This window comes from Aphelocoma coerulescens, chromosome 1 (genome assembly GCF_041296385.1).
Source record: "Aphelocoma coerulescens isolate FSJ_1873_10779 chromosome 1, UR_Acoe_1.0, whole genome shotgun sequence".
Taxonomy (NCBI): Eukaryota; Metazoa; Chordata; class Aves; order Passeriformes; family Corvidae; genus Aphelocoma; species Aphelocoma coerulescens.
The window spans coordinates 103,481,300-103,506,840 of NC_091013.1; the positions used below are offsets into that span (position 1 = coordinate 103,481,300).

Below are 25,541 nucleotides of genomic sequence, written 5' to 3' on the forward strand. Positions count from 1 at the left end.
CCTGTGCATTATGAGAGCATCTTTGTGTATATTTATGTATGAGATCATTACAGTTGCTGTTTTAAAGATATTCATCTCTGTAGTACATAAAACCTTTGGCAGTAAAATTGTAAATCCATGCAATGGGGTGTTAAGCACACAAATCCAATTAAATCCTTCAAACAGCTTTGAAAGCCTTCCCAGAGGGTACAGAAATGGTTATTTGTGATTCTCTTGAACTGCCTTTTATGGCAGCTTGCTGAGAGTGTCTGTGACAAGTAGTCTTCTGGGGCTTTAGTGGTGCAAGTGGTAGGTTTTTTAAACAAGCAACTTAAGACTTGGTTTACTCTTTTAACAGATCCTACACAAATGGGAGGCCTGAGTATGCTGCTTCTAGCTGGGGAACATGCACTTACTGCACAAGAGGTAAGGAGCTCTCTTCTCTCCCTTAAACACAAGCTGTCAGTTTAAAAGGCTTTTAAGAGTAATATTTGACCAGTGGGGAAGGAAGGTTAGGACTCATCTTCAGGTAACCTCAGCTGGGAATGAAGTGTGAGTCTTGTATCCCAACTGTGAATGTAGAGGTTGGGCACAGTTCAGTATTAACTCTGCTGATACTTGATCCCACCAGTCAAGTCTGCCCCATGAAGAGACATTGTCAGAGGTAGAAGGATTGAAATACAGTGACTGTGTTAACAAACAGGTGGTTTGCAAGCTTTTTTGGGCAAGGATTTTATATGCTTGTGCAATGCCTCACATAACTGTGGCCTTGGCACTAACAAATAAATAATTTCCTACAAAGTCAGCATCACTGTATATGCATTCTGAAGCCATACAAGTGCTAAGCAGTAATTGAAGTATTGCAGTCTACTCCTGTTCACTAAACCCTTAAGTCTGAAAAGAAGTTTGTAGTTCAGTTGCCATCACAAACATGTTTTACACTTTTGCAAAGGAGTCTAGTAAGTGTTTTTGCATATCTCCAGTAGTGCAGAGATCTCTGGTCTTTCTTTAGATTGATTATTAATATCATCTGTTTTATAGGCAAGCTTTGAAAATTGTTCAAAAGGTGGCTTCTTTGTTGAGTATAATAAGTAGTCACTGCCATAAATCTCTAACTCTAGGAGAAAGCTCTCTTCTTGTTGTTATTGGAAGGAAAAGCAATAATTTACTTAATCTATATGTGTAGTGCATTTGAGATGCATTGCTCCTGTAATGCCTGGACTCTTCAATGCTGTGCACACCAGTTTTAGCCATGGAAGTTTTTGTGCTGTGTGGGTACTGGCCTTCTGTGCTGCAGCATGAAAATAAGAAACACTCATGCAAAGTGGACAGAAAAGTGAAAAGAAATACATTATTTTGTGCTAAAATTTTACTGTCCTATATTTCTCAAACTTGTAATCTCTTAGCTTGGAGCATAGAAGCTGCTTTTATATGCTGTTACATTTAAATGTGAGGGAAGGTATATTGTAGTCACTGATACTACATTTCTTTAAAAAAGATCTTTTCTATGACCTTGAGAGCTGAGGTGTCTTGATTTTACAAGTGCCTCAAGTATGATTTCAGATGGCAGTGTAGGAATTATAAATCTACATGTATGTTTAGAGTCACATCAAAAAGCAGGGTTTGTCATTGTTTTAGTACATGGAAGTTCTTTGAATCAAAACTTTCTAATTTTGAGCAGAAGACATGCTTCCCATGTGCCTACATAATCCCCATTTTTTCTGATAGAAGTGTGCAATATGACTTGTGATTAAATATTCACTTTATGTATAAACTACACTCTACTCTTTTGAAACCTGACCCTCCACATCAAAGAAGCAAGCTGTGTAATCTGCTTTCCCCATAAATGCAGAGCAAAATAATTGTCATGAATACAGCCCAGACAAAACTAGTTGGGGGATTTTTTGGCTGTTGTTAAAATCATGACGGGCTATAACTTAGCCCATAGTGAGTTACCATATTTTAATTGTCCTACCCTATCTGACAAGTGGTTAAGGGACAGAGCACTTTTCCAGTAAACTGCTTATCTCTGTTTATTTTTGAGGGTCTCCTTTGTAAAATACCTCCTCCAGATCCATCGGGGTGATTGGTATTCTTAAAGGGACCCAAATGAACAAAATTCAGTGCTCCTCATTGCATGTTAGCAGGAGTTAGTCTCCAGCTGTGTGTCCAGGTGCTGGGAGACTTTCTCACTTTCTTTTGTGTAGCAGCCCTAGTGTGTCTTTCATTTTTTCTTTATTTTCTTATGTTTCAGTGGTGAATAGATACAGAACAAATATTTCTTAGGCATGTGTTTCCCAAATGCAGTAAAGATCCTGAACATATTTAGAGTTGAATAACTGGGCAGCTCTTCTGTCTTTCCACCCTCGGGCACAGGAGAGATGTAAGATGGTCATCTTCGCATGCTTTTAGGAGAATTTATGGCTGCATTTCCATGCTTATGGTCTCACACTTAAACCAAGATCTGTGAGGTTAGAACACGCTAGGAGGTAGTATGACAGGCTCAGAAAACAGCTCGAGAATTGATTGTAGAGTTAGGAAGCTGCATTCCTCTTCAGTGGAGAGGAGTCGGTTGTGTTACGTTAGAGTTGGTATCCTCATGGGGAGAGAATTACGGTGTACTAAAGTGACTGCTGAGGTATGGTTAGTGAAGAGGTTCAGAAATTGGCTTTATTGTGGAGAATATATGTATTGTTTTTATATGCACGTAAGTATATAAATACGTGTTGTACATCTGAAGCCTTGGCATTTCTATTTAAAAAAAAAGGACAGACTGTCATTTTTTAAGGAATGCTCTAAATTATATCACGTAGTCTGCATTATCATTAAAGTGTGTGAATACACTTAAAATGCATGTGCACATATGTGGTTCTTAAACTGGGGGTCTGCCAGACACAGGATTACCTGACACAGGATTACCTGTCAACATGCAGATTGACTGCTGTGCGTATGTATGATTACACAGGCTTGGGTGGCCTTGTAAGCATAGGTCTTATATAGTCTTACAATCTTAAGGTTGTTAGTGGAGGGGAGGGCAGCACTGGCACAGTTTTGCTCAGCACTTGAGAGAGGATGAAGGCCTTAGAAGTACTTAGAAGTCTGCTAATGCCAATGAAACATATTCAACACCTGCTGATGTTCTGCCAAGTGTATGCTAAAGAAATGGATAGGGGTTTTTTTCAAGTTGTCGGCTTCACTTGTCCGTTTCTCGCGCTTCACGTGTCGGAGGAAAATAACTTTTCGGGGATGGGACTATGCAACTACACGAATTTATTGTTTAAAATAACAAACTCATCAGTCGAGGTGTGAGCTTTTACAACACCTCCGAGTAATGGCGACTAGTCACAAGATTTAGGGTTACATCGTAATTTATAACTTTCTAATCCAATAGATACTTAAAACGACACTTTGTTTTAGATTAATGACCTATCACCTGTGGCACTTCTCACTGCAATGCAGCTATGTTTTTGACCAGTAACTTCTCATGTCACGTACACACAGATGTCTCTCTTATACCATCTAAATTCTTAACTTAAACTATATAAAATCACACTATTATATTTTAAAACCCTTCACCAAAACACCCACTGTACAATTTTACTTATAATGATAGGAACACAAGTTTGTAATCCTGTTGCTTAAAGTCCACAAATCTTTGTCAATTAAGCCAGACCTAGTCTCTTCCAGGGTTGTAAATCAAAGCCTCCTTTAATTGCAGGAGTTTCTACTCCTCTGTCTCCCACATCAAGTGAGGTGTTTAATCTTCAAGTTGTCAGAAGCCCAGATGTCAGGTAACCAAGTGACCTGCCAGCAGGAGGATGGGAAGAGGCACAACAGTGATATTTACAGAATTGTTTTGAGACTTCAGTTGCAGTCTCTGTATGTTGCCAGTATGTTTCTATTTTTGCAAATTTTTGCAATAGACTAGAGAGTTTCTTTTCTGATAACAGAATTCAGTGTCGGGAGGTGACTGATTTCTAGACAGCAGCTGGCGTTACTAAGCAGATTGTCAAGAGAAGCTACAGACCCTACAGGTAGTCGACAAAAGACTTGGCTGTGCAGTTCCCCCTGCATTTTGGATGCTTTCCTCAGTTACACAAGACAATGGTGTATGAGCATATTTTATTGAACACCCGAGCAGATATGCCGGATGGATCTGCTCCAGCTGCTGTGGTTGTGGCCAGGCAAAGCCTGGTCCTTTCCACAGGTTGATGGCAGCAAGGCTGAAGCTGGGTGAGCAGCGCTCCTTGCTTGCCCGTTTGCCTCCCTGCACATCTCCCTTACTTGTCCGTCAGGCCCTTTCCTTGCCTTACAGCAGCACCTAGTGGACTCTATGTAGGTTAGTGCCCAGAAATCCCGAAATCCGTAGCGTCATCCAAAGCCTGCCTGTCTAGCAGCACTGAAGCCTCGCACTAGTCAGAGTGAGGCTGTCCCAGGGGTTTTCTGCCACCCTTGTTCGGTGTGATTGTTTTAGAGCAGGTTATAGTAACTCGCAGGGAAAGGAAGGCCACAGAGGTATCCTTGTGGTTTCCTTCTTTTTGAGAACAAAAAATCTTGCATGTGATACAGGGTCTGTGCAAAGCGTGAATCAGAAGTGAAAAATCTCTCAGTGCAGCTTGAGGGAAGATTGGGAGGAGGAAAGAGGAGAAGAAATGGGATGTTGAGGACATTTTATTAGAGCAGGAAATTAGATGTATAAAATGGCACTATATGTGTATCTGTTCCCCTGCTTTGATCAGGTTCAGCTTGGCAAAGGTTAGAAGTCCTGGAGATAGTAAGTTTCCCACAGGTCAAGAATGTTTGGGGAGCAGCAGAGTAGAAGACACAAGCTTAAATTAGTGCTCTGTCAAGTAAAGGCAACAGCATTAACTTTTTAAAAAGTAGCAGGAATTGATAGGAAAAGCCTAGTGGTTCCAACCACAAAATCTCCACAGAGTTACTGAGCACCAGCAATCTGTCCTCTGCACACAAAACTGTGGAAAACTGGGCTTCACGCCTCCCTCAGCAAGTGGTTCTTGTGCCACCAGGTGTACAAGCTGTGCCCAGGCCCCAGCACATGCCCTCTGAGGCAGCAAGAAGGCTCATCCTGAGCGTCTGACTGCGCTTGTGTTGTGGGGGCTGAGCCAGGATAGCCCCTCTTGGAAGGGCACTGCCACTCCAGCATGGTGCTCTGGGGCTCAGTGGCTGAATGGCTCTGAACTCAGAGCTGCTTTGTGCCTTGCCAGCTCCGGCTGGTGCTGACACAAGCGTGTGGATGTGGCCCTAGATCAGCAAGGGAGCTGGCAAGCTGCGGTCTCGTTCTGACAGGTGGGCTGAGTTCAGGTATGCACGGCCCTGATTTGGGGACAGGGAGCTTCCACATGGCTTCTCTAAGCAAAGCAGTGCCCTTTTCTGTGCTGCATTGGAAATGCTCCACTTACAAACTTCTTCAATAGACACTGCAAACTAAGCTGTATAAGGCAGCTGGTTGAACTGCAGAAAATTTAAGTTAGATGGGAAACCAAGTCCAAATTTTGGTTATTCCTTTAAGAGTCCCACCAGTGCAGTGGCCTGAAATAACTAAACGATTGCTCAGACATGCAAGCAGCAACCTCAGATACTCTGCATTTCTTCAGACCTTCAGAGATGGGTCACTCAACAGCAGCAAGATGCTTTTCCTGTACAGTCCAGAATACTGCTGAGGCACAGACATCTTAAACAGATTGTGCAGAAACATGATAAAAGTCAGTAATAAACATTACATCAGTGAAAACAGTAGCACAACGTAGGCAAAAAAGGCAAAAGATAGACATTAAAAATAATTCTTTGTGGCCCTTTGGGTTGCTGTACTCCCATGGCCCAATGATAAAACATCCTACTCAGTGTTTAATAAATACAGGGGAAATACAGATCACAGGAGTCACTGTTGCTGCTCAGTTTTATGGCAGGGAAGAAACAAGTTTGTTTGTGTTTGTAAGCAAATTGTCGTGTTGGTATATTTCCCCTTGGCCTGTGGGTTGCTACACTTGGATGTAGTGTTTCCAGGAGAACATGGATAGCAGATTCCTGAAACCAAATGCTGCTGTTGCTATTGCAGTGCTTCAGGATATCAGACAAACCAGCAGCAGGAGCAGCAGGGCAAGCTGCACATGCTGGAGGCCTGTGTGTGTTGTGGGGCTTTGTGCTTACTACCAACAGGTGCAGTCAGTAGCTAAATATTAGGTGTACTTTCACCAATAAAAGCTGTTGAAATGCTTGTTTAGGTAATGTATAAGGGAAAAGCCCCACATTTATTTTTTAATCTTTTAAATAAACTGAAATTTCAAGGGGAAAGAAGTTGTTGGGGAAAAAATTTCCATCTGGTTACTTTTTCTAAAATCTTACAAATCCTCCTTCCTTTTTTTCTGTTTCTTACTAGCCATGTTACATACCTTATTTTATACTAACAGTACCCCAGTTTCCTAGGAGTTACACTTGTAAATCTTTTACACTCAAATGTGACACTTAATGAATGTATCATATTTGATAGAATTCCTTTACAGAATTATGCTTGATTAGCACATTTCTGGCTAATAAGAATACCATGGGTAAGATCTGTGTTAATTCAAATAAGGCTTTTGGTTTTGAACAATCACTTCTTTATATTTTGTTTTCAGGTATACTGACTTTCTTGCACTGCTTCTCAAAAGCACCCCTAAAATGTATGTTTAGGTACATGTTTTGAGAAACTTTAGGCTTGTACTACCCTTATCTACTTATTTTCATGCTGTTATGATTGGAGATTATTTTTCTAGTAAGTATTCCTGTCAGCAACTGTGTCTCAAAATTTCTTTTAACCTTCTAAGTAATCTTACTCAGAATGATTGCACAAAATACAGATACAGCAGTGTTGATAGCATCACCAAGACTAGATACTTACGTGCATAGTCCAGTATAATCCTTTGAGTATTCTATTGCATAAAACTATTCTGACAAGTTCAGAATTATAAAAGGAGAAAAAAAACCCTGGTATTTTTGTGGTCTTTCTTCTAAGACAGTTTTCAAATGCATTAAAATGGGTACTAAACTATGTTTTCATCTACAAATATGATTTAATTTTTCCAGGACTCTGAAATATTAACTTGTCCTTCTTCTCTTAAATGGTTTGTTTTGCTCACTGTTGTTTTTAGCTTGAGAGAACCACCTTTGAGGTCTTACTCTGCACACTTCTTGTTTCAGGTTTCCTCCAGTACTTGCCAGTCTGATGCAGCTAATTCTACAGAAGGCTGTCAGAAGTCATCATTGTTTCAGTTCGCAGAGGTGAGTTTCTTCAAAAAAGATTTTCTTTCCAAGTGTTTCCTTTTAAGAAGCATCTGATGTCCAGCTGAAAGAAAAATCAAATGTCTTTAACTAAAATTGATACTTTTATTCGTTCCCTCATTTTTGGGTTTATGCTGTTGAATCATTTATTAGTTTGGTCAGACTTGAAGTGCAGGAGAGTGTGTTTAGGACCATGGTGGAAACCCAAGTGCAATAATGGAGCTGTGGTTTAAGCTGTAATTTGGAGATATGTCATTCCTGCACTTAGTTTTAAACTAGAGCCTTATTAACTCTAGTTAATATTAAGGTTTTAATATGTATTTGGATGTTGTATTATGTTTCTAATCTGCTGGGGCTGCTTTAGTCATCAGCTCTGTCAAAAATAATTGTAGTTCTTAAATTTCCAAAATTTTCTCCTGTAACCACCAAACAGCTCTGTGCAACTGTGCTTTAACTTTGCAATGTACAATACTTTTGTCAACATACTCCAGTAATTACCAGAAGTGCAACTGTGGTGTGTGTTGTTGTTCTTTTCTTTGAAGAATACAGTTTCATCCAAGTCTTAATGGGTTTCATTGATATAAAATGATAAAAATGAGATTGCAAGGAACTCTGGCCCTCTGCAAGCATCACTTGTTTGTTGGTATTGTTCCAACTTTTGAAATAGTCATAATAATGACACAGAAATATTTAGTTGTATAGACATTGATTTTACAGGACACTGGGTAATTTTTAAGTAAGTGTATATGGAAAGAAATTTTGTCATAGTGGGGTTTTTTTATTACCTGTATTCACACCAGCTGTGAATCTGACTTGTGTGTCTTTAATACCCATTGCCTTGTGCACCCTCATATTCCTCCTTAAAACATCATCACTTCTGGAGCAGATACACTGCAATCCTAGCACACAGAAAATGGGACCTTTCTTTCAGTTGGTTTGTTTTAACATCAGTGCACAAGCCCTTGAGTTCCAGCTTAAGATCCAAGTCCTTCAAATGTATTAGAAATAAACTGGAGCACTGATTCTTTATTTCTGATGAAAGTTAATGGCCAGAGTGAAGTAGATAACCTGTAATTAGGTTCTAAAACAGCCTGCTGGCTTTTCTTGTTAGGAAGAGGAAATGCCTGGTGTGCCAGCAATGAAAAGGAATACTTAGAGGCTTCTTAGAATTGGTTAATTCCAGTATCACTTATGACACTTCTGTGGTAATGATTCAACATCCATCTTCCCGTATTTCTGAGATGCTTCTGGGCGCTTACGCTGTCAGTAGAGCAATGTCTTATATTGTATAGTTCCTCCTGATAGTGGTCTGTTTCTTGAATTTCACTGCTGAATCTTTTAAAGTGTAAGACAAATACCAGCTCACCTAATTGTTTCAGTTCATTTTACAGTGCTGAAGGAGGGAAGTACCAGACCCATGTGATAGTAGGCAGGAGCTGTGTGCTGCCAGGCTTCTGACCTCTGGCTTTTCCTTACCCATTGAAGAAAAATTTCAGTGGGCACCAGGAAACAAGCTCACCTGCACTGCTAAAACATGTGGTTTAGAAGTAGCTTACTGATGATCAGTAATTAGAAATGCAAATTAGCTAGTCTTATTTTTCAAGGATGTTAAACAGCCTGTAGTAAGGGTGCACCTAACCAGCGCATGGTAGGTATGTGTGTCAGTGGCAAAATAATTGGTACTTGGAGTGAAGTTTAACATTAATTGTCAATTGCAACAAAACTAATTGACACAAACAGTATGAAATGCAGCTACCTTAGTGTCTGGGATAGATCTGGTATCTCAAAATGCCTGCACACATTGTGTTGCTGTCCACACTTACCTTCTGTGCTAAGCAGCAATTTGTGCTCTATCATCACCACCATCCTGCAGTCTCAGGTCTTCCACTGTACTTTGAAATACAATACAGTGTTAAGTATTCGTTGCTAACCCTTCTTTGACATATCAGCAGGCAAATAAAAGCCATTCAAAAAAAACCTGTTTTGTTGATCCTAGGAAAGATTTTCCTTGTGAAAAATAATTCAAGATTACCATTTCACAGATCACTTGTTTATGTGTTTCCTGGAAAGCAGATACTGTTTGTTCTAAGGGTGTGTTGGGACTCGTTTGCATACTCTAGGGTACCAGGAGTCTGTTTATGACAGATTATAAATTTAGCATGTTGAAGTGTGATACTGAAACTGAAGAGTTAGGTAATACAAGCATAATTGTTTTCCTGACAGATCTCTTCAAACACATCACAGCCTGGAGTCCTGGGGGCAGTAAAACAAACGGAGGAGTCTGCATTGTTTCAGTTTGCTGAGGTATAATGGCTGAATGTGGTGGGGGGAGGATGGGAGGAAGCAGGGAACCGGTGAGAGTTGTCACTGAATGGCTAAGCACCCTGTCTTATCAGGGATTCCCATCAGGAGATGTATATCTTCCTGACAGCATTGTGTTAGGAAACCCACGGGGTGAACAACCAGTGATTGGATGAGATGTTGGCCAATTCTACCAGCTGTAGCATATATGAGATACTGAACTTGTGAACATTATTGAGCCTTCCATACCCAAAGGATCACTGCGGACTGATTATGCAAATGGCCTTTTAATTTACATCTAGGAAAACAATAATTAAAAGACATTCTGAAATGACACTGTGCACTGCCTGTGGAAGAGGCTGCAGCAGTGCAGAATGCTGACTGCCCTAGGGGCAGGAATCATTTGAAGAATCCTTGCAGGTCAAAGGAAGCTTATCACAACAGCTACAAGGATATTTAACAGCATTGTTAGGTGATGACTTATCAAACCTATCAATTACCCATAAGTATGTAACCTGTCTGCCTTCCTCCAAATATTAAAGATTAGGAGTTCATTAAATGCTGCTTTTAAGAATTTCTTCTCCCATGTGATGAATGTGCCTCTGTGAATTGACTTTCTACACAATATACCTTTCTTGCCCATTTGGGGGAGTCTGATACTGCTTTGCAGAATCAGCTATGCCACAGGTGCATTTTGTATGTGTCTGAAAAGGCTGGGATTGGAGCTGGTGCTATCGCAGAGAAGCATAATGGGATTAAAAGATACCCTGTTTGTTATTCTGGGTGTTTACAGAGGTTTGGCTACATACCTCACACTTCGTTCTGTTAAATTTTGAGCTAGTTGTCTACTGTGTGTTTTTAGCTTGGCTAGAATGGGCCTTGGTGTTTTCCTTAGGAGGGCCAAGGAAGAAAAATCAATTTACTGATTCTGGTGCCAGAAAATATCTGACCACAAACATCCCTGTAAAAGATACAGTAGAGTTAATATCACTAATCATGAAGGTGTTTTTATATGTACCACATTTTTGAAAGTTAGAAGTTAATTTGCAAAGTTCTTTTGAGAAAATAAGTAGAATTCAGCAGGATAAAACTATGTGCTGGAGCCAGACTTTTAAACCAAGTTAAAATATACAAACTGGGGAACGTTTCTTGTTAATTTTATTGCAAAGTACTGGAATAATACTGCAAGTGAATCTGCTAACTTAGTGTAAAGAATCTCAGTCATTCTGGATGTCTGTAGAGTTGAACAGAGCACGTATTGCATCTAGTACAACATTCTTAAATTGTCACATAAAACCCAGTTTAGCCATCAGAATTTCACAGAACCTAAAATCACTTCCTCTTCTAGTTGAACAAACAAAATGACAAACCTGAAAATTGTCATATGGATGTGACAGTGCATTGAGTTGCATTCCATTACGCTGAGTGAGCTCACTTGGCACATTGGAGTGCACATATGAATCATCAAATGTTAGGCAGAAGAGGTGCTTAGAAAGTTAATTAGGATTTGCTGAGGACAGTTTTAGAGTCAGGGTTAATCTCCTTTTCTTGTAAAAATATTTAAATGTGTGTGCAGTCTGGAGGGGTTGGTTTTGTTCTGGGGCTGGAAATAGGAGACAAATCTGGAAAAGAGGGAAAAAAACCCAAAATTTAAAAATTCCACCTTGCTGGCCATGGTTATTCTTCCTGTGAAACCTTCATGACAGTGATGAACATCATTTGTCTGTAACAGTAGAGAAATGGCATTTTTCTGAGCTTACAGCCTGATGATTTAATTTAGGTTGTACAGGGGAAAGTATTGAGCACGTTACAGAACCTCTTTAAGCTTTCTCCCCTGCTATTAAAGCTGCTTGTGCTCTTTCAGCTATAAGGGCTTTCATTTGCACAGGCTGTCTTTGTCAAATTTGGCAAATGTCCTATTCCTTTACTGTGCCACTTACTGCATCCTGTCTATATGAACACGTTACTGCATTTAGAGAGCTAAATTATGGCAAGCAATTTGCAGTGGGCTGCTGTCAGCAATGTACAGTGCTACAAAAGAAAAAAGAGAGGGAGAGAAAGTAGTTATTTTACCAGTAGCCAAGTAGACCTGTGAAGAAATGTGAAGTGTGCTCTGGTCTTATGTGCCTGGAGACTTCTGGCAGCCATCCCAGCTCAGTTTTGGTTCTGGCTGGGTGTTCCTCATATGTTGCCTTTCTCTTCACCGCCTTTGCAGCAGGGTGAGTAAGAGTGCCTCTTTGTGAAGACAGCGATCCCATTGAGTAGGTTTGTCATTTAAAGCAGACACCTTTACCCCAGGAGTACAAGTGCCCTGTCACTCAGAAGCAGCTCGTTATGTGTCGAGTAGCATGGGATTTTTTTTGTCCTTACAGCCTCAGTTAGTCTTTCATCGGGTTGTATATCCCAAGTGCTCTAGTTGTCAATTAAAGCTGCTCAGGATATGGCTAATGAGGCCTGCCCAGTGACTTGCCACAACAGATGATGAAAATCCTGGGAGCAAGACCTCCTTTGGTCCTGTGGGTGTGGAGGCAAGTGCCTTGGAGGTCTTCAAAGACGATGTGATGTCCTCATAAGAGTTTTTTGAAATTTGGACTGTTGTCAAGTTACGCTTTTGGCTGCTCTGACCTTGCAAGTACTTGGCCGTACTTTTGTCTTTCTCATTTGAACCTTTATGGAAAGGCATTCTGGAGGCTGTGATTTCTGAGCAGTGGGCCATGTTCCTTAGGGCAGTGGCTGTTTGCAGGCTGTCTGCTCACAGGGGCTGGTCGCTGTCCCCTTCCTTGCCATGAGAGGGAAGCGGAGCAGATGGGACACCTTTGTCTCTTGGTCTTACTTGCAGGTGTGTTTGGCAGACTTGAACAGATGGTGGTGATTGCTTCCTTGAGAGGAAAGAAGAGTGCCTCTTGGATTTACTTACCTAAACTCTTACTCATTATTAAAGAAAAAGCTTCTGGGGTATGGAAGCAAAAGAATTGCTAGTTCAACCATCTTAAAAATAAAACAAATCCAAAACCACCAAACTCTGCTTTCTGCAGCTTTTCTAAATTTTTTCTCTTGGTGATTTAATTAACAAAAACCCCATAAAGTCACGTGTAGCAGGCAACAAGGGGGAACTTTTTTTGCTAGTCCAGCATGTTGTTATCATTTAAGAAAAAAAAAAAGCATACCTGAGGATGATTTTTGTCCCTGCTGCATTCTCACCTACTCACTTTGAGAAGGTTTGCTCTCTGTTTATTTCTGTGCAGAACAGGAAGTTTGAATCCAAAACTTTTGGTCAAAATGCCTTGAAATTGGGGGTGTAAGAACTAGTGAGTGTTTTGTCTTCCAGCTTTCCCATATGTAAAGCTGTAATCTTCCCAGGTAAAGACAAAGGTACTTGCTGTTTACCCACATACTGAAATTATTAAATGTTTGTGTTGAAATGAAATGCCTATTCTAGGAGGAAGATGAAAAAGTTAGTACCATGCTTCTTTTGCAAACTGAAATGCAATAAGGTAGCTAAAATCCCACCTGTATTTTAATAAAAGATCCTAATGATCCTCCAGTTAAACCTCTGCCTAAGTAAGGGGCTGTTTGTGGCTGTAGTACTGAAGGTTCTGATTATTCTAATTAAGGCTAGAAGATGTTCTTAAGACAGGGAATGGGATCTGTAATCTCACTGAGAGCTGATTGATCAGCCATTCTTTCCTTCTGAAACTTGGCCAGCAACTTCATCAGAATGAGTTACACATTTGTGTTGCTTGCTGTTTGTTTTCTTAACTCTTAAAATATTTTTTTTCTGATGTGAAATGTCAGCTTCCTGTCTTTCTACTAGTACTACAAAGATCTCACGTTTTATTAGGAACACCTATTGTCTTGTCAGAATTCCTGTATTCTTTCCTCACTTTGTGCATCAGGAGGCAAGATATGCCTGTATGTTCTCAAGTTATAATTCAGGGTGTGGGGGTGTTGTTCTATCCTTTTTCTGCCATTCATAATGTGCTGAAAAAAAATCATTGAGATGAACATTTGTTATGGTAGAAAGATAAAAATGTTGAGACCATCTTCCTGCAAAGTGCAGTGTACAAGATCACTTAGTCAAGTGGGGTCCTGAGCAGGTTCACTGAACTGTCTCAAAGCAAAACTGGGATGTTGAAATACTTTAGTTTAATATTAAAAATTATTTTTAGTGCACATTTGAGTATTTTAAATAGTTTTAAGTGAAATGGATGTCCTGGATTTTGGTGGAGGGGGATGTGGTGGGGAGTGTAATAAATTCTTTGACAGGTAATTGAAAGGTAAATTCTTCAAATAACCTAGTTCAAAAGAAATAAATAAATACAAGGAGAAGAGCAAACGTGATGATTTTTGCATCTGAAAGATCATGGAACCATAGAATGGTTTGACTTGGAAGGGACCTTAAAGCGCATCTCGTTCCAACCCCTCTGCCATGGGCAGGGACACCTTCCACTCAATGAGGTTTCTCAAAGCCCCATCCAGCCCTGAACACTTCCAGAGTTGGGGCATCTCTGGGCCACCTGTTCCAGTGCCTCACCACCCTTTGAGTTAAGAGTTTTTCTTAACATCTGCCATAAAACTGCCTGCTTTCAGCTTAAACCATTGCCCTTGTCCTGTCATTACCTGCCCAGTCATGGTCCTTAGTGTGATTTTTTTTTTTTTTTGTGGTGAGGGAGATAACCACAGGAACACTGGTGATTTTGCCCCAAGACTTTTCAAGGCTTCCAGGTCAAATACTACCATGTAATGCCATGCCAAAAAAAAATCATATATCAGAAATAATAATCCTTGCATTTCTGAATTCATAGTGCTGCACTGGGAAGCAGGTCTGAAAAAATTTGGCTGTAAAGGCAATTGCCTAAAGTGGTAATGGTAGTTACTTACTCATCACAGGTGCTGGCACACCAGCAGCTCTTTGGGAGGCTAGATTTGATCTCCAAACATATTTCCTTTTTTATAACTAAAGAAAGTGAAACAAGAACTGCCTGTGAGGACAGATGGTCCTCTTCTATATCTAATTAATGAGAAATATTGCCCAGGCTTTTCTTAATTTTATTTAACCTTAACAACTAATAGTGCGTATTTTTAAGCAAAGGTATGATTTGTTCACTTGGTCATATAAAACAGACATAAAACACACAGCATGATAGAATATTAGCTGTGGACAGTACAATCATAGAGTATCCATGAGCATAATTTAAGGAAGGAATGCTGTATTTGCTTGTAGTGTCCTGTTTTCTACGTATCTGTTAAGTGTTTTTTGGGTGGGGTTGCCTATCTGAAGTAGGGCCTTTTGCCAGAAAGAACTAAAAGTAACTGATTTAACTAATCCCTTATTTTCCATTCTTTTTCTCCCTTCCTTTCTGTCTTTCCTGTGTGCCACTGAAATATTTTCTCCTCTGTTCATTTGTAACCTAGATCTCATCAAATACTTCCCAGTTGCCAAGTCCTGAGCCAGTAAAGCACTGTGGGAAGTCGGCACTCTTCCAGTTGGCAGAGGTAAAGTTATACTCAGTAGTGTCACAAGGGGAAGATGTGTATAACTTTTCCACCAAAAAAGTAAGAATTGTTTAAGGTTTGCTCTAGTATCAAATTTGGTATTTCCAGAAACACAGATTAGTAAATAATGTAATATCAAGAAAAGTAGGCAGTGGCTGTGGTCCCAGGGACCTAGTCTTTTAAACCCTTGTGAATGTGCATATTTTCTTAAAGACAGCACAGAAAGTTACACTTCTTTTTAGGAAAATTAGCTTTATAACTATAATAACAACAGTACTCAGGACAAAAGCAAAGACAGGAGATAACAGTATTCTTCTTAATGAGGAGCTGGACACCAGGATTTAAAAAATAAAGCTTTCGTTATAATGATTGGAAGGAGCATTGCTTAATCAGGGACTGAGAATAGGAAAAGTAGACTTTGAGGTCATCAGGAATCTATATGAAGAGTTGGAAGTTGATGCAGTGTATTAAATTCTGAAATTGGCAGCTGTCAGCAGTAATCAAGAATTCTGGGTCACATTTCCCCAAAGTCTTAGAAATTTTCTGTGGGTCTTACAACCTTGTAGAGGTCTCCTCTTCGATATGGATGATTCACTCAAAAATCTTTGAGGTTTGATGTGCAAATACTATTCTTTGTGATGATTGAAAGAGGAAGATACATGCTGTATTCCAGATAAATAAGGGACTATGCTAGCACATTACTTCTACACTTTCTTTGCTTGGTTATTGTTGTGGTGTTTTAGATTTTTATTTCAAATTCACATCCTATTTCAGTAAGGAAAGTGGTTCTCTGTATCCTGTGTATTTGCAGCCAGCCCTATATTCTTGCTGGTGAGGTCAGTCCCTCTCAGGAAAAAGGCAGAGAATGGAAGCATTGAAATGAAAATATTTCATGTCTTGTTCTATGGATAGTCTTGCAAGACTGTGGCTTTATAGGAACTTACATGAGTGGAAGAAAATCTGCCTTACTGTACAGGCAGTCTCTGGCAGTGGTAGAGTTTGTGGCTCTGTGCTCTATTGCCAGCAGCGCCTGTACAAGGGTGATTACACCTAACTGTGATCAGTGATCCATAAGGGTATTTGTCTGTTGCAGCTCTGGGACAGCAAAAGGGTATGTAGTGTTTACTCAGGGACACCAGAAGTTTTTAACATGGCCTCTAACAGGACAGCAGCAGTCTGAGTAGTGCTGTTCTGGAGTAAGGCTGTTGCCGAGTGCAGCCTGAGTTTTAGAAGTCAGCATTAGAAGTTGTGATGTGACTGTGAAGCTTGTGAAGCCCTAATTTAGTGGAAGGACAGATGCTTGTCCACAGGAGTGCACAGTTTGTACTGCAGGTGGCAGAAAAAGTGAAGCTAAGTCTGGCAGCATGACATGGTATCTTGGACAGGTTCTGTAATTTCTCAGTGATTGCTCGGATGGATTCTTGCAAGCCTAATTTAATCCACAAAATGGACGTTAAAGGCTCTGATTCAAAGAGGGAAAAACACAGCAGATGTGCTAAAAGCACATCCTCCATGTCTCTAAGTCTTGTAGCACATCAGTGCTATTGATTTTTTTCTTCTTTTTTCCCCAGTTTTGGAGAACTCTAATTTTGTATTGCGGTTGGATAAATTATATGTGGGAGATTCAGCTTAAGTTTTCAGATAGCAGTTCAGGACCTGGTTTGGAGCATCCCAAATAAACCATGTTCATAATCACCTCGAGGGTGTCCTAGGTTTGCAAATGGATTTGGCAGAGAGCTGTGCTATGCTGCTGTAACTCCCAAGCTGCAGATGCTGTGCACGGGAGGGGATTGGACTACTGTTTCCGTGCTGCTGGCATGGCAAGCGTCTGGTGCATGGGAGCCTGTCTTCTTCATCATACCACACTGCTCTGCTCCTCCTTCATCTCTTTTTGCTATGTGGATTAACCAATTTTATCTCCTCTCCCCCCCCCTTCCCTATCCCGTCGTTTTTGATATTTTGCAGTATTTCACAGATGGTGATCAAAATAAAATGAAGAAGGGGGGTTAAATTATTTTCTAAAAATTCTGAGGATTTCTATGTTTCTGCGAATGGTTGGAGCAGCCACTCTGCATTCTGAAGCCTGGGAGGCTGTTGGTGTTCAGCTCTGCTGAGTCTCCTGCTCTGTCTTTAGCCTTTAGTGCGGAGGCATGAGAGTGAAGGGAGGCAGTGCGGGGGTGCAGCATCACCTCACTGAGGCAAGGAGGCCACAGCACTAACAGCACTCGGCTGTAAGCAGCATGTGGAGGCTTGAGCTCTAATGGTCAGAGCTTGGGAGATGCTGTGAAGAGCTGCACCTTCCAGGACATGTAGAGACAGTGTTGGTTTTTGTTTATTTCTTTTACGGCAGTGATAGGCCAAATTCTGCGGTCAACTTTGTAGGCCTGTGTCAGTTGAGAGCAATGAAAACTGAGTTTGTGGGGATAGGGAGAGCCAAAAGGGTGTAAATACTTTACTTAGTTCCCCAGTCCCTTATAACATGGCTTTCTTATGGAGACTAAAGAAGGAGGTATAAAAAACCCACAAGCCTGGTCAGAGATGATGGGATATGTCCTTAAAAATAGACCATTTTCTTCATACTAGTGGCCAATCCTGATACTTGAAATTTGTTTAGAAAAATGCAAGGTGCATTTCTTTGCGCCTAGCTCAAAACTGATACAAAACACTCTAAAGTACTGAAGAGTATCAAGGCCTGATACTGGAAAATTATTTTGGAGGATAATCATCTACACGCTTGCATGACAGCCTCCTTTTACTCTGAGGAGTACTAAAGATTACCAAAGACTTGAGGGCTCCTACTTAACTTTGGGTTCATAGCATCTCTTTTGTATGAGTCCTCTAGGACACCAACAGGCAATGCCATAGCCTGAAAGGAATAGCCTCCTTAACTCCTATGATAACTAAATAAAATAATCAAATTTTGGAATCCAATGTCCTACTGAGCCTTCAAAAACACCACCAGCTTGGTTGCATGCTGGTGTAAATTGTTGCTTAGCTGCTGGGGTCTGTTCTGTGTGAGAGAGCATGTGCTTCAGTTCATCCTGATCTTCAAAGGGAGTCCTGACAAGAAAAACCCCAAATCCGCAAGAATCTTTTAGTGTACAGTGGTGTTACCCACCAGAGTAGTGTTGGAGCAGGCTTTTATTTATACCAGCATGTACAGGTCTGAACTTCTTTTTCAATATATAATCTTACGAATGAATTTTGGGAAGGGGGGGGAAACAATCCATTCAAAAGCTGTATCATAAACATAAAAATTGGTACTGATAAAAGAATGCTTTATTTGTGTTGGTTTTTCTTTTCACAGATTTCTTCGAGTACATCCCGTTCAGGGCCTTCTGATTTAACGAAACAGTGTGGAACATCAGCATTATTTCAGCTGGCAGAGGTAATACTAAAACACTGGTGACTAATTGCTCCAGGTACAGTGGTGTGGAGAAGTTAATGCTGTTACTGCCAAAGTCTGAAAGGCAGAACGGTGCTACAGTTATAATTACACTGCTGCTTATAGAACCATCAGTTATCATGGCTCAGATGCCACAAGTCAAGATTTCCCCAGACTAACCATCAACTTAGAGGTTTCTAAGTGGCTCAGAAGTACCACCAGTTCCTGGCAGCAAAGGGACTTTGCAATTGAACTTGATTCAGTTTCTTGGTTTAGGCTTTGAGGTTTTAGAGTTTGGCTGAGGGGCACAAATAGTTGAGAGAGAGGACTGGATTACTGTGTTACTCAAATTTGAGCATTGCCATAACAAATTCATGTTAATGGTCAGGAGCTACTAACAGGTCAGTAACTTCTATAGAAATTCTACTATGATACTCAGCAGATCTTCCTTCTGGGAACAATTAAAACCAATGGCACTGTATTGAAATTTTGCATTTATTTTGTTTCTAAACACTTTTTTTTTAAGCTTTCCCAATCTCAAAGATTGTTTAATTACAAGTTTATTTCGTGCTCACAAGACAGAAGTCACTTTTTTTGTAGCCACATCTATCACTCTGTACTATTGGCTACTGGAGAAGAAGTGTATAAAAGGAAAAAAATAATCCATTGTCTAGAGGGATGTATGTTGAATTGACAAAATATTAGTCCAGTGAGTTCCGTTTTAAAGATTGATCTTTAGCTTTTGAAAATCACAGTCTGTGCTTAACATTGCAGTGTAATTAAAAAGTCACAGAAGTACCTTTGTACGAAGAACCCACATCAGCAGAGTTGTGGAGTTCTCCTTTACCTAGTCTAACCTGCTTCCTAATAGATATTGTGTCTTGCCCAAGCTCTGGTGCTTTACAGTGCTCAGTCCACCTTGTCCTGAACCACATCAGTAGTTTCTACCCTGTGCAGCAAGAATTTTGAAAACCTGCTACAAAAACATTCTAATCATTGGTGTTACGCTCTTACATAAATTGGTATTTGAGAGACTTTTTTAGTTTGCAAGGAAAAAAAGCCTTGCCAGGTTGAGAAATCTAAAATGGACCTAAAGAGAACACAGTGGTATGCAGGAGGTACATCCATACTGACCACATGGCCTGTGGGCTGAGCTGCAGGAACCTTCTGATGTCTGGTTCAAAGCAAGCCTCTTCCATCTGGTTTTGCTCCAGGTGACTGGTTGACATTTGTTCTAAAAACAAAACAGCACTGGGAATTCAGCTTGGGGGCTCTGAGAGGGGACAGTAAGAACAAAGCATGTCTTGCCAAGGGCAGCTGGTTGGTGCCATGAAGGACTACCTTCTGTAGAGGTGTAAGCATGGCTTACAGGTGATCCAAAACAGAGAATCTCCCAAGTCAGTGCTGCAGGAACATGGCAGTTTGAGGACCTTCTGACAGCTCTTTTTTTGAATGTCGATGTTCCTCAGATAGTATAAGGATTTTGGTTTCCATTAGTGTTATCTTAACCAGGAGGAGATAACCATGGCAACCACTGCTGCTTTGCAGTTCTTTGCAAAATAAGTCTGTGACATGAGAAGAAAGATTTGGAAGGCTTTTGGACTACCTTCCAAATTATTTCTTACATTCAAGTAAAAGAAAATAATCTCAGTGAGATTCAGTAAACGTTTTTTCTCTCCCTCCTTCAAGGCCATTTGGAAAATGGAGAAAGGAATTCTATTAGGGACATTTGAAAGTTGAAGGGGGAATGGGTGTGAGATTTCAAGTAGCATGTCTGTGGCAATAGTCAGAGATAACTCTGTTCTGTTACATTTAGGATATTCTGAAAATCTGTCTAGCAATGGGTTTCCAGATTATATAAAGACACTTGAAGGAAACACCACTGAGATTAGTTGGAGTCTTTTTCTATTAGAGGAATAGAACCCACCAGTGTTACTCTAGTACTTAGCCCTCATCCCATTGCATTGGTTTCAGCAGGGCTTCAGCCTGTTTTTCAGTACTGTCCTGTAGCACAGTTTGCTTTCCTAAACTAAAATGCCAGAGAGATTGATTACCTGTTTAATGCTCCTGTTTGTATAAGTAAGTATTGTTGACAGCTGATGTTTGTTTCGTGGGACTCTTTTTAAACTTATTTTAGATGTGCCTTGCTTCAGAAGGAGTAAAAGTGAAAGAACCTGGGAAAACAAAAGTGGAAACACTGGAAGATGAGGGAGGGGAAGTTTCAGAGGACATGGAAGTAGAACTGGAGAAAGCAACAGTGAAGGACTCCAGTAAAGGAAAACTAGAACAATCAGAGATAATGCAAAACCTGGATGAAACAAAAGCTGAGGAATCAGAAACTGCAAAATGCACAGATTTTACTAGTCTTGCAATGGAAAGCAGTCCTTTTGAGAGAAAGGATAACACAAAGGATCACATGTGCCGTTCTCCAGAGCTTTTCATGGGTGACATGACTATCCTTGGGCTAAAGCCGGAAAAGATAAAGAAGAAAAAGAAAAAAAATAAATTGGACCGGCACACAAATGAAAAATCCACCCCCAAGAAATCTTGTAAAAAGAGGCAGTCGTCTGAGTCGGACATTGAAAGCGTAATGTACACAATTGAAGCTGTGGCCAAGGGGGACTGGGGTGCTGAGAGACTCGCGGATACTCCCCGCAAAAAAAACCGCCCTGTCTCAAATGTGAAGGGAAGCGTGTTGGATACAAAATCACCAAAGAAAAAAGTGAAATCGAAAGAGAAGAAGACATCAAAGGAGAAACTGATGGAGACCACCAAAGAATCAAAGCCTCCCGATTTCCTTAGTATTGGAGCCAGGAAGGAAGTTCCATGTGAGACTTCTGATAACGTTAAAGTGGAACCACTGACCCCAACAGAGGAGGTGGTACCCCAAAGCTTACCAGAACAGGTCAAAACTGAGGACAGTGACTGTGTAAAAAAGATAGAAACCTGTGGCTCCAGGAAATCGGAGAGATCTTGCAAAGGTGCTCTTTATAAAACTCTGGTGTCAGAGGGCATGCTCACATCTCTGCGCGCTAACGTGGACAGAGGTGGGTGGCTTTGAGTGTTTTGTTTACAGCAGGAACTGCAAAAGCCTTCCTGGAGTGGGAGGAAAAGCAAAAGCCCATGTTTAAGCTGGAGTTTGAGCAGTGTGTGATGGGAATGTTGTGCGTGGCCACCCAAGATGTTAGGGACAGGTGGAGTGGACTCCGTGTTCCAGGGCAGGTCTTTTGAAGTCTTGTGATCTGTGTTCCTGCTTACCTCACCGACTCTTAACTGCTCTATTTTTGTCTTTCATGATTTGAGCTTTAACTTCTTGACTGAAGGCTTTGTTGTTTAATTTGTCAGCCTGCTGATAGATGTGTGCAGGACTTGTGATGTATGTAACCCCAAACAATTACCTTGTTTCTATATAAACAGCTCTTGTGGTTGTGAGCATAGTTCTCAATCCTGCAAGAAGCAAATGTGCTCTGGTTGTGCTTTGGTTGTTAGTTTTGCTGTAGGCGGTAAGTGAGAACCCTTTATCTTGTGGAAGGACAAATTTGAGATAATTTCTGGAAGCTTTCAGTGAGATGTCTGGAAATGTATTTTTCCAACTGGTAGATTTATATGTGTAATTAGAACAGTCAGAAGAGATAAAAGATGTTTGTAATCTAGAGAAGCTTATTACTGTATATCTCTTCATCTCTTTCTCCTTCTTTGTACCTGAAGACATCCTGACTTTTGAGGTAGTCCAGGAAAAGACAGGACAGGGGATGCAGAATAGTTGTTAATATCATCATTGCCCAGCTTAAAATGAAAAATGTTTTTTAACTGCTTTCAAGAAGGTCAGGCTTCATAAGTTGCAATACTGACTGGGTACACAAGTTTCTTCTGAGTCTACTTTGTTTTGGGATGTTTTTCTAAAGATGAGGAACAATTTTTTGCCTTCATCACAGGAAAAAGAAGCTCAGGAAAAGGCAATTCCTCAGATCATGAAGGATGCTGGAATGAAGAAATCTGGGCCTTTTCCACAAGTGGGAACAAAAAACTGAAAAAGACTAAGCCAAAGGAAGAGTTTGTTTTTGGGTAAGTTGTGGCTTAACACTGTTTGATGTTTTAGTTAGGTCAGCCTAATATTTTAAGAGTGAGTCCTCCTCACTGCGGCTAAGTGAACTGCCTCTACCACCCAAATAGTCACAATTCCTAAAATTAAAAACCCTGTTGGACTGAGTCTAGCTCTAAATACCTGTCTTTTATATAGCAAGGTAATTCCTTTGAGATCTTTCCTGGTTTACACCACTGTAAATGATTTTGAATGATGTTATTTGCTCAATTCTGAACAAACCACAGAGTATTTACCTGCTCAAAAAGTGGTGAAGAGAGTTACTTACATTTTCAGAGTACTTTGCAAGCAGTATTTAAGGTTCTGTGTAGGTGTTCAGTCATCATAAACCAAATTAGGCTAGAAAGAACACATCTCTTTGCCCGCTTGGAGAGATTGCTTACAGAGGAATAGTAAACAATGTTCTTATATTGGCAAATAATTATGATAAATATGTCATTTTTCCATTGTAGAGAAAAGATCTTTAAACTGTTTATGTCCACCATGAAGAAATTAAATCTATCTGAAAAACAATTAATGAGTATAGATGCATCAAAATTTAGCAAGGCTGTACAGAATTACTTTTCTAGTATACAAGTAATGATTGTTGTCAGAGTGTTACAGATTTATTTAGCTGCAAGTGCAGTAGTTCAATCTGGGTAGCCATTCCTATTTGCAAATTCTTGCAGATGGGAAAATGAATTTAAAGGGGGGAGTTTTTCCATATTTCTTGCTTAAAATTACAGTGTGATTGGTTTTGCAGGTTTGCAGTAGCCCTTTTTATAACCTAGTCTGTGTGACATCTAGTTGCAGCTCATTTTCAGCAAAGATACTAAATCAGTGGGAATCCCCGAGTCTTGTTTACTGGGATAGTCAAGAAAAATTAGTGAAGAAAAAATGGAACACTTTGTATTTTTAGAGCTTTGCATAAATTTTGGAAATATTTTTGAGTTTAAATTTGAAGACTAAAACTTTTCACACATAATGGTGGGAAAGCTGATCACATCTTGCAGCATAGAAAAAAAAGTAGTTGTAAATTATTTATTCAAAGTAGCTAGGAAAATTGTCTAAATCATTCATTCAGCACTGTTCTATCCTTATTAGCTGGCTGGATGAGGAAATGCATATTTTCCAATCTCTCATCTTTATTCAGTTGCATCGTTAATGAGTATTATTTAGTGAAAGGCAGAATTAAGAATGTGTGAAGCACAAGTGCTGGAGAAGGTATCCAGTATCCCTGCTCATTGTATTACCTCATCTTCTGGCTACTTGAAGAGCTGGTTTTACCTCTATCTGCTCTGCTTAACTCCCTCTGCTCCCTTCAGCATCACATTTCAGCCTCATTTTGTATGTGTTGGTGAAGGGGTGAGGACACCCCTTCAGAATTATGTCATTTTCCCTGTGTCCCCTTACCTTCCCCATCAGTAGCTGCCTGCCTTTGATGGTCCAGGTCAGATAGGCTTTCCCCATGTACAGCCAACTCCTTTGCCAAGCAGTGCTCTACCTGCATATATCTCCTGGCAGGACTAGGCTCTGCAGCATGAACACCTCAGCTCAGCTACATGTGTCTAACCAGGCTTCTGAGATCCTCTGAAAATTCATGACAGTGTGGATGGGTTTTATTTTTTAAAATAATTAATCACTGACATAGAGATGGCAGCACTCCCCAGTGCCTGCATGTCACAAAAGTTATAAATTACTAGCCAGGATGGCAGCTCATCTACTGTCAAATGAGGTGGGGCCTTCCCAATTAGAGCTGCAGCCCCTCACATGCCCTTGGGGCAGGAGATGAGGCAGGTGGGAACAGGCAGTGGGAGAGGAGCTGAGTCAGAGGATGGCACTGCATGACAGCTGTCAGAGCAGAAAATCGGATGGTTTTGTGGTTGTCAGGGAACATGCATGTGGAAGAGATAAAGGTAGCAGTACCAAGCACTACTGATGTCAGATGCCTTTGTGATTTAACACCAAAATAAAACGTGTGTACACAAACAAACAAACAAACCCCACCACGCACCTGGTCTGCAAAGAGCCAGGGCTGTACTTTAAGATGGAAAACTGCTTACTGAGAGAAGTAATAATTACAGAGATAAAATGAGGTATCATTCTGTGTACCAAAGCTTTCAGAATGCAGTTTGTTTGAAGTGCTGCTTCAGAAAGCAGAGAGAAGCACCATGTTTCTTGTGATATTTTCAAGTGTATAAGGGTCATCCTTCCAACAGTCACGCCAACTTCTGTCAAGCTGAGGTTTTTCATAGCAAGGAGAATTAAAAACAAGTAGAAAATGTCATTGTTCCCCCACCACTGACAGTGCTATTTATAACCTGCCTAACTGTGTGCACTGCCTTTTACTAAAACACAATTCCTACTTATACTCCTGCCTGGCTGCAAAAATTTGCAGGAACAGAGTGCTTATGCAAGCCAGTGTAGACATTACAGCCAGAAATGCTGTGCCATCATCTTCGAGTGCTTTGTTTTCTTCTGGCTGTTAGGAACAATCATACCTTGTCTGTGGATTTCTTGAGTTGTAGTTAATCTGCTGACAGTCATTCAGGTTGGGCTGAAGTATGAGGCGCATTGGCTTTCATGAAAGCATAAGCTAGTTGCATTTTTCATCTCACAGCAAATAAAATATGAGGGGAGAAAATCTAATCACCCAGAACAAATACAAAACTAATTTCCACCCCAAAGCTTCGTGTTTCAGAATATCCACAGAAGATTGATTAGTTTGACATTCTTCTTCTGGTTTGAAACGCTGTTTTCATTCTGGTGTAAGAACTTCTATGTGAAGTTATTTTATTGGTTTATTTACTGGTTTTACTGTCTTTATTCATTCCCCCCACAGAACAGACAAATCTCTTGTATGAATTTGTGCAGCAAACAGAGCTAAATGTCACCAGTATGACATTGATTATTTTTTTTTCTAATTTTAACATATGCTACTAAGGTAATCAATTTGTACTGGTACAAATGCAGAAGCAGAAATGTACATTCTCATTCCAAAGTTGCATTAATATATACTGG

General features: G+C 40.3%; 1 protein-coding gene across 17 annotated transcripts in view; it reads left to right on the forward strand.

Annotated features, from left to right (window-relative positions):
* Positions 1 to 25,541, forward strand: part of BBX (BBX high mobility group box domain containing) — a 153,462-nt gene that overhangs the window by 91,412 nt on the left and 36,509 nt on the right. For 13 of the 17 annotated variants that reach the window (XM_069022140.1, XM_069022250.1, XM_069022219.1 and 10 more), the window contains 7 exons: positions 338 to 405; positions 7,177 to 7,257; positions 9,481 to 9,561; positions 14,974 to 15,054; positions 18,362 to 18,442; positions 20,577 to 21,486; positions 22,375 to 22,504. In XM_069022140.1, coding sequence (XP_068878241.1) covers positions 338 to 405; positions 7,177 to 7,257; positions 9,481 to 9,561; positions 14,974 to 15,054; positions 18,362 to 18,442; positions 20,577 to 21,486; positions 22,375 to 22,504 — 1,432 coding nt within the window. The remainder of the gene's footprint in view (positions 1 to 337; positions 406 to 7,176; positions 7,258 to 9,480; positions 9,562 to 14,973; positions 15,055 to 18,361; positions 18,443 to 20,576; positions 21,487 to 22,374; positions 22,505 to 25,541) is intronic. The other 4 variants (XM_069022259.1, XM_069022289.1, XM_069022229.1 and 1 more) reach the window with 3 other exon arrangements.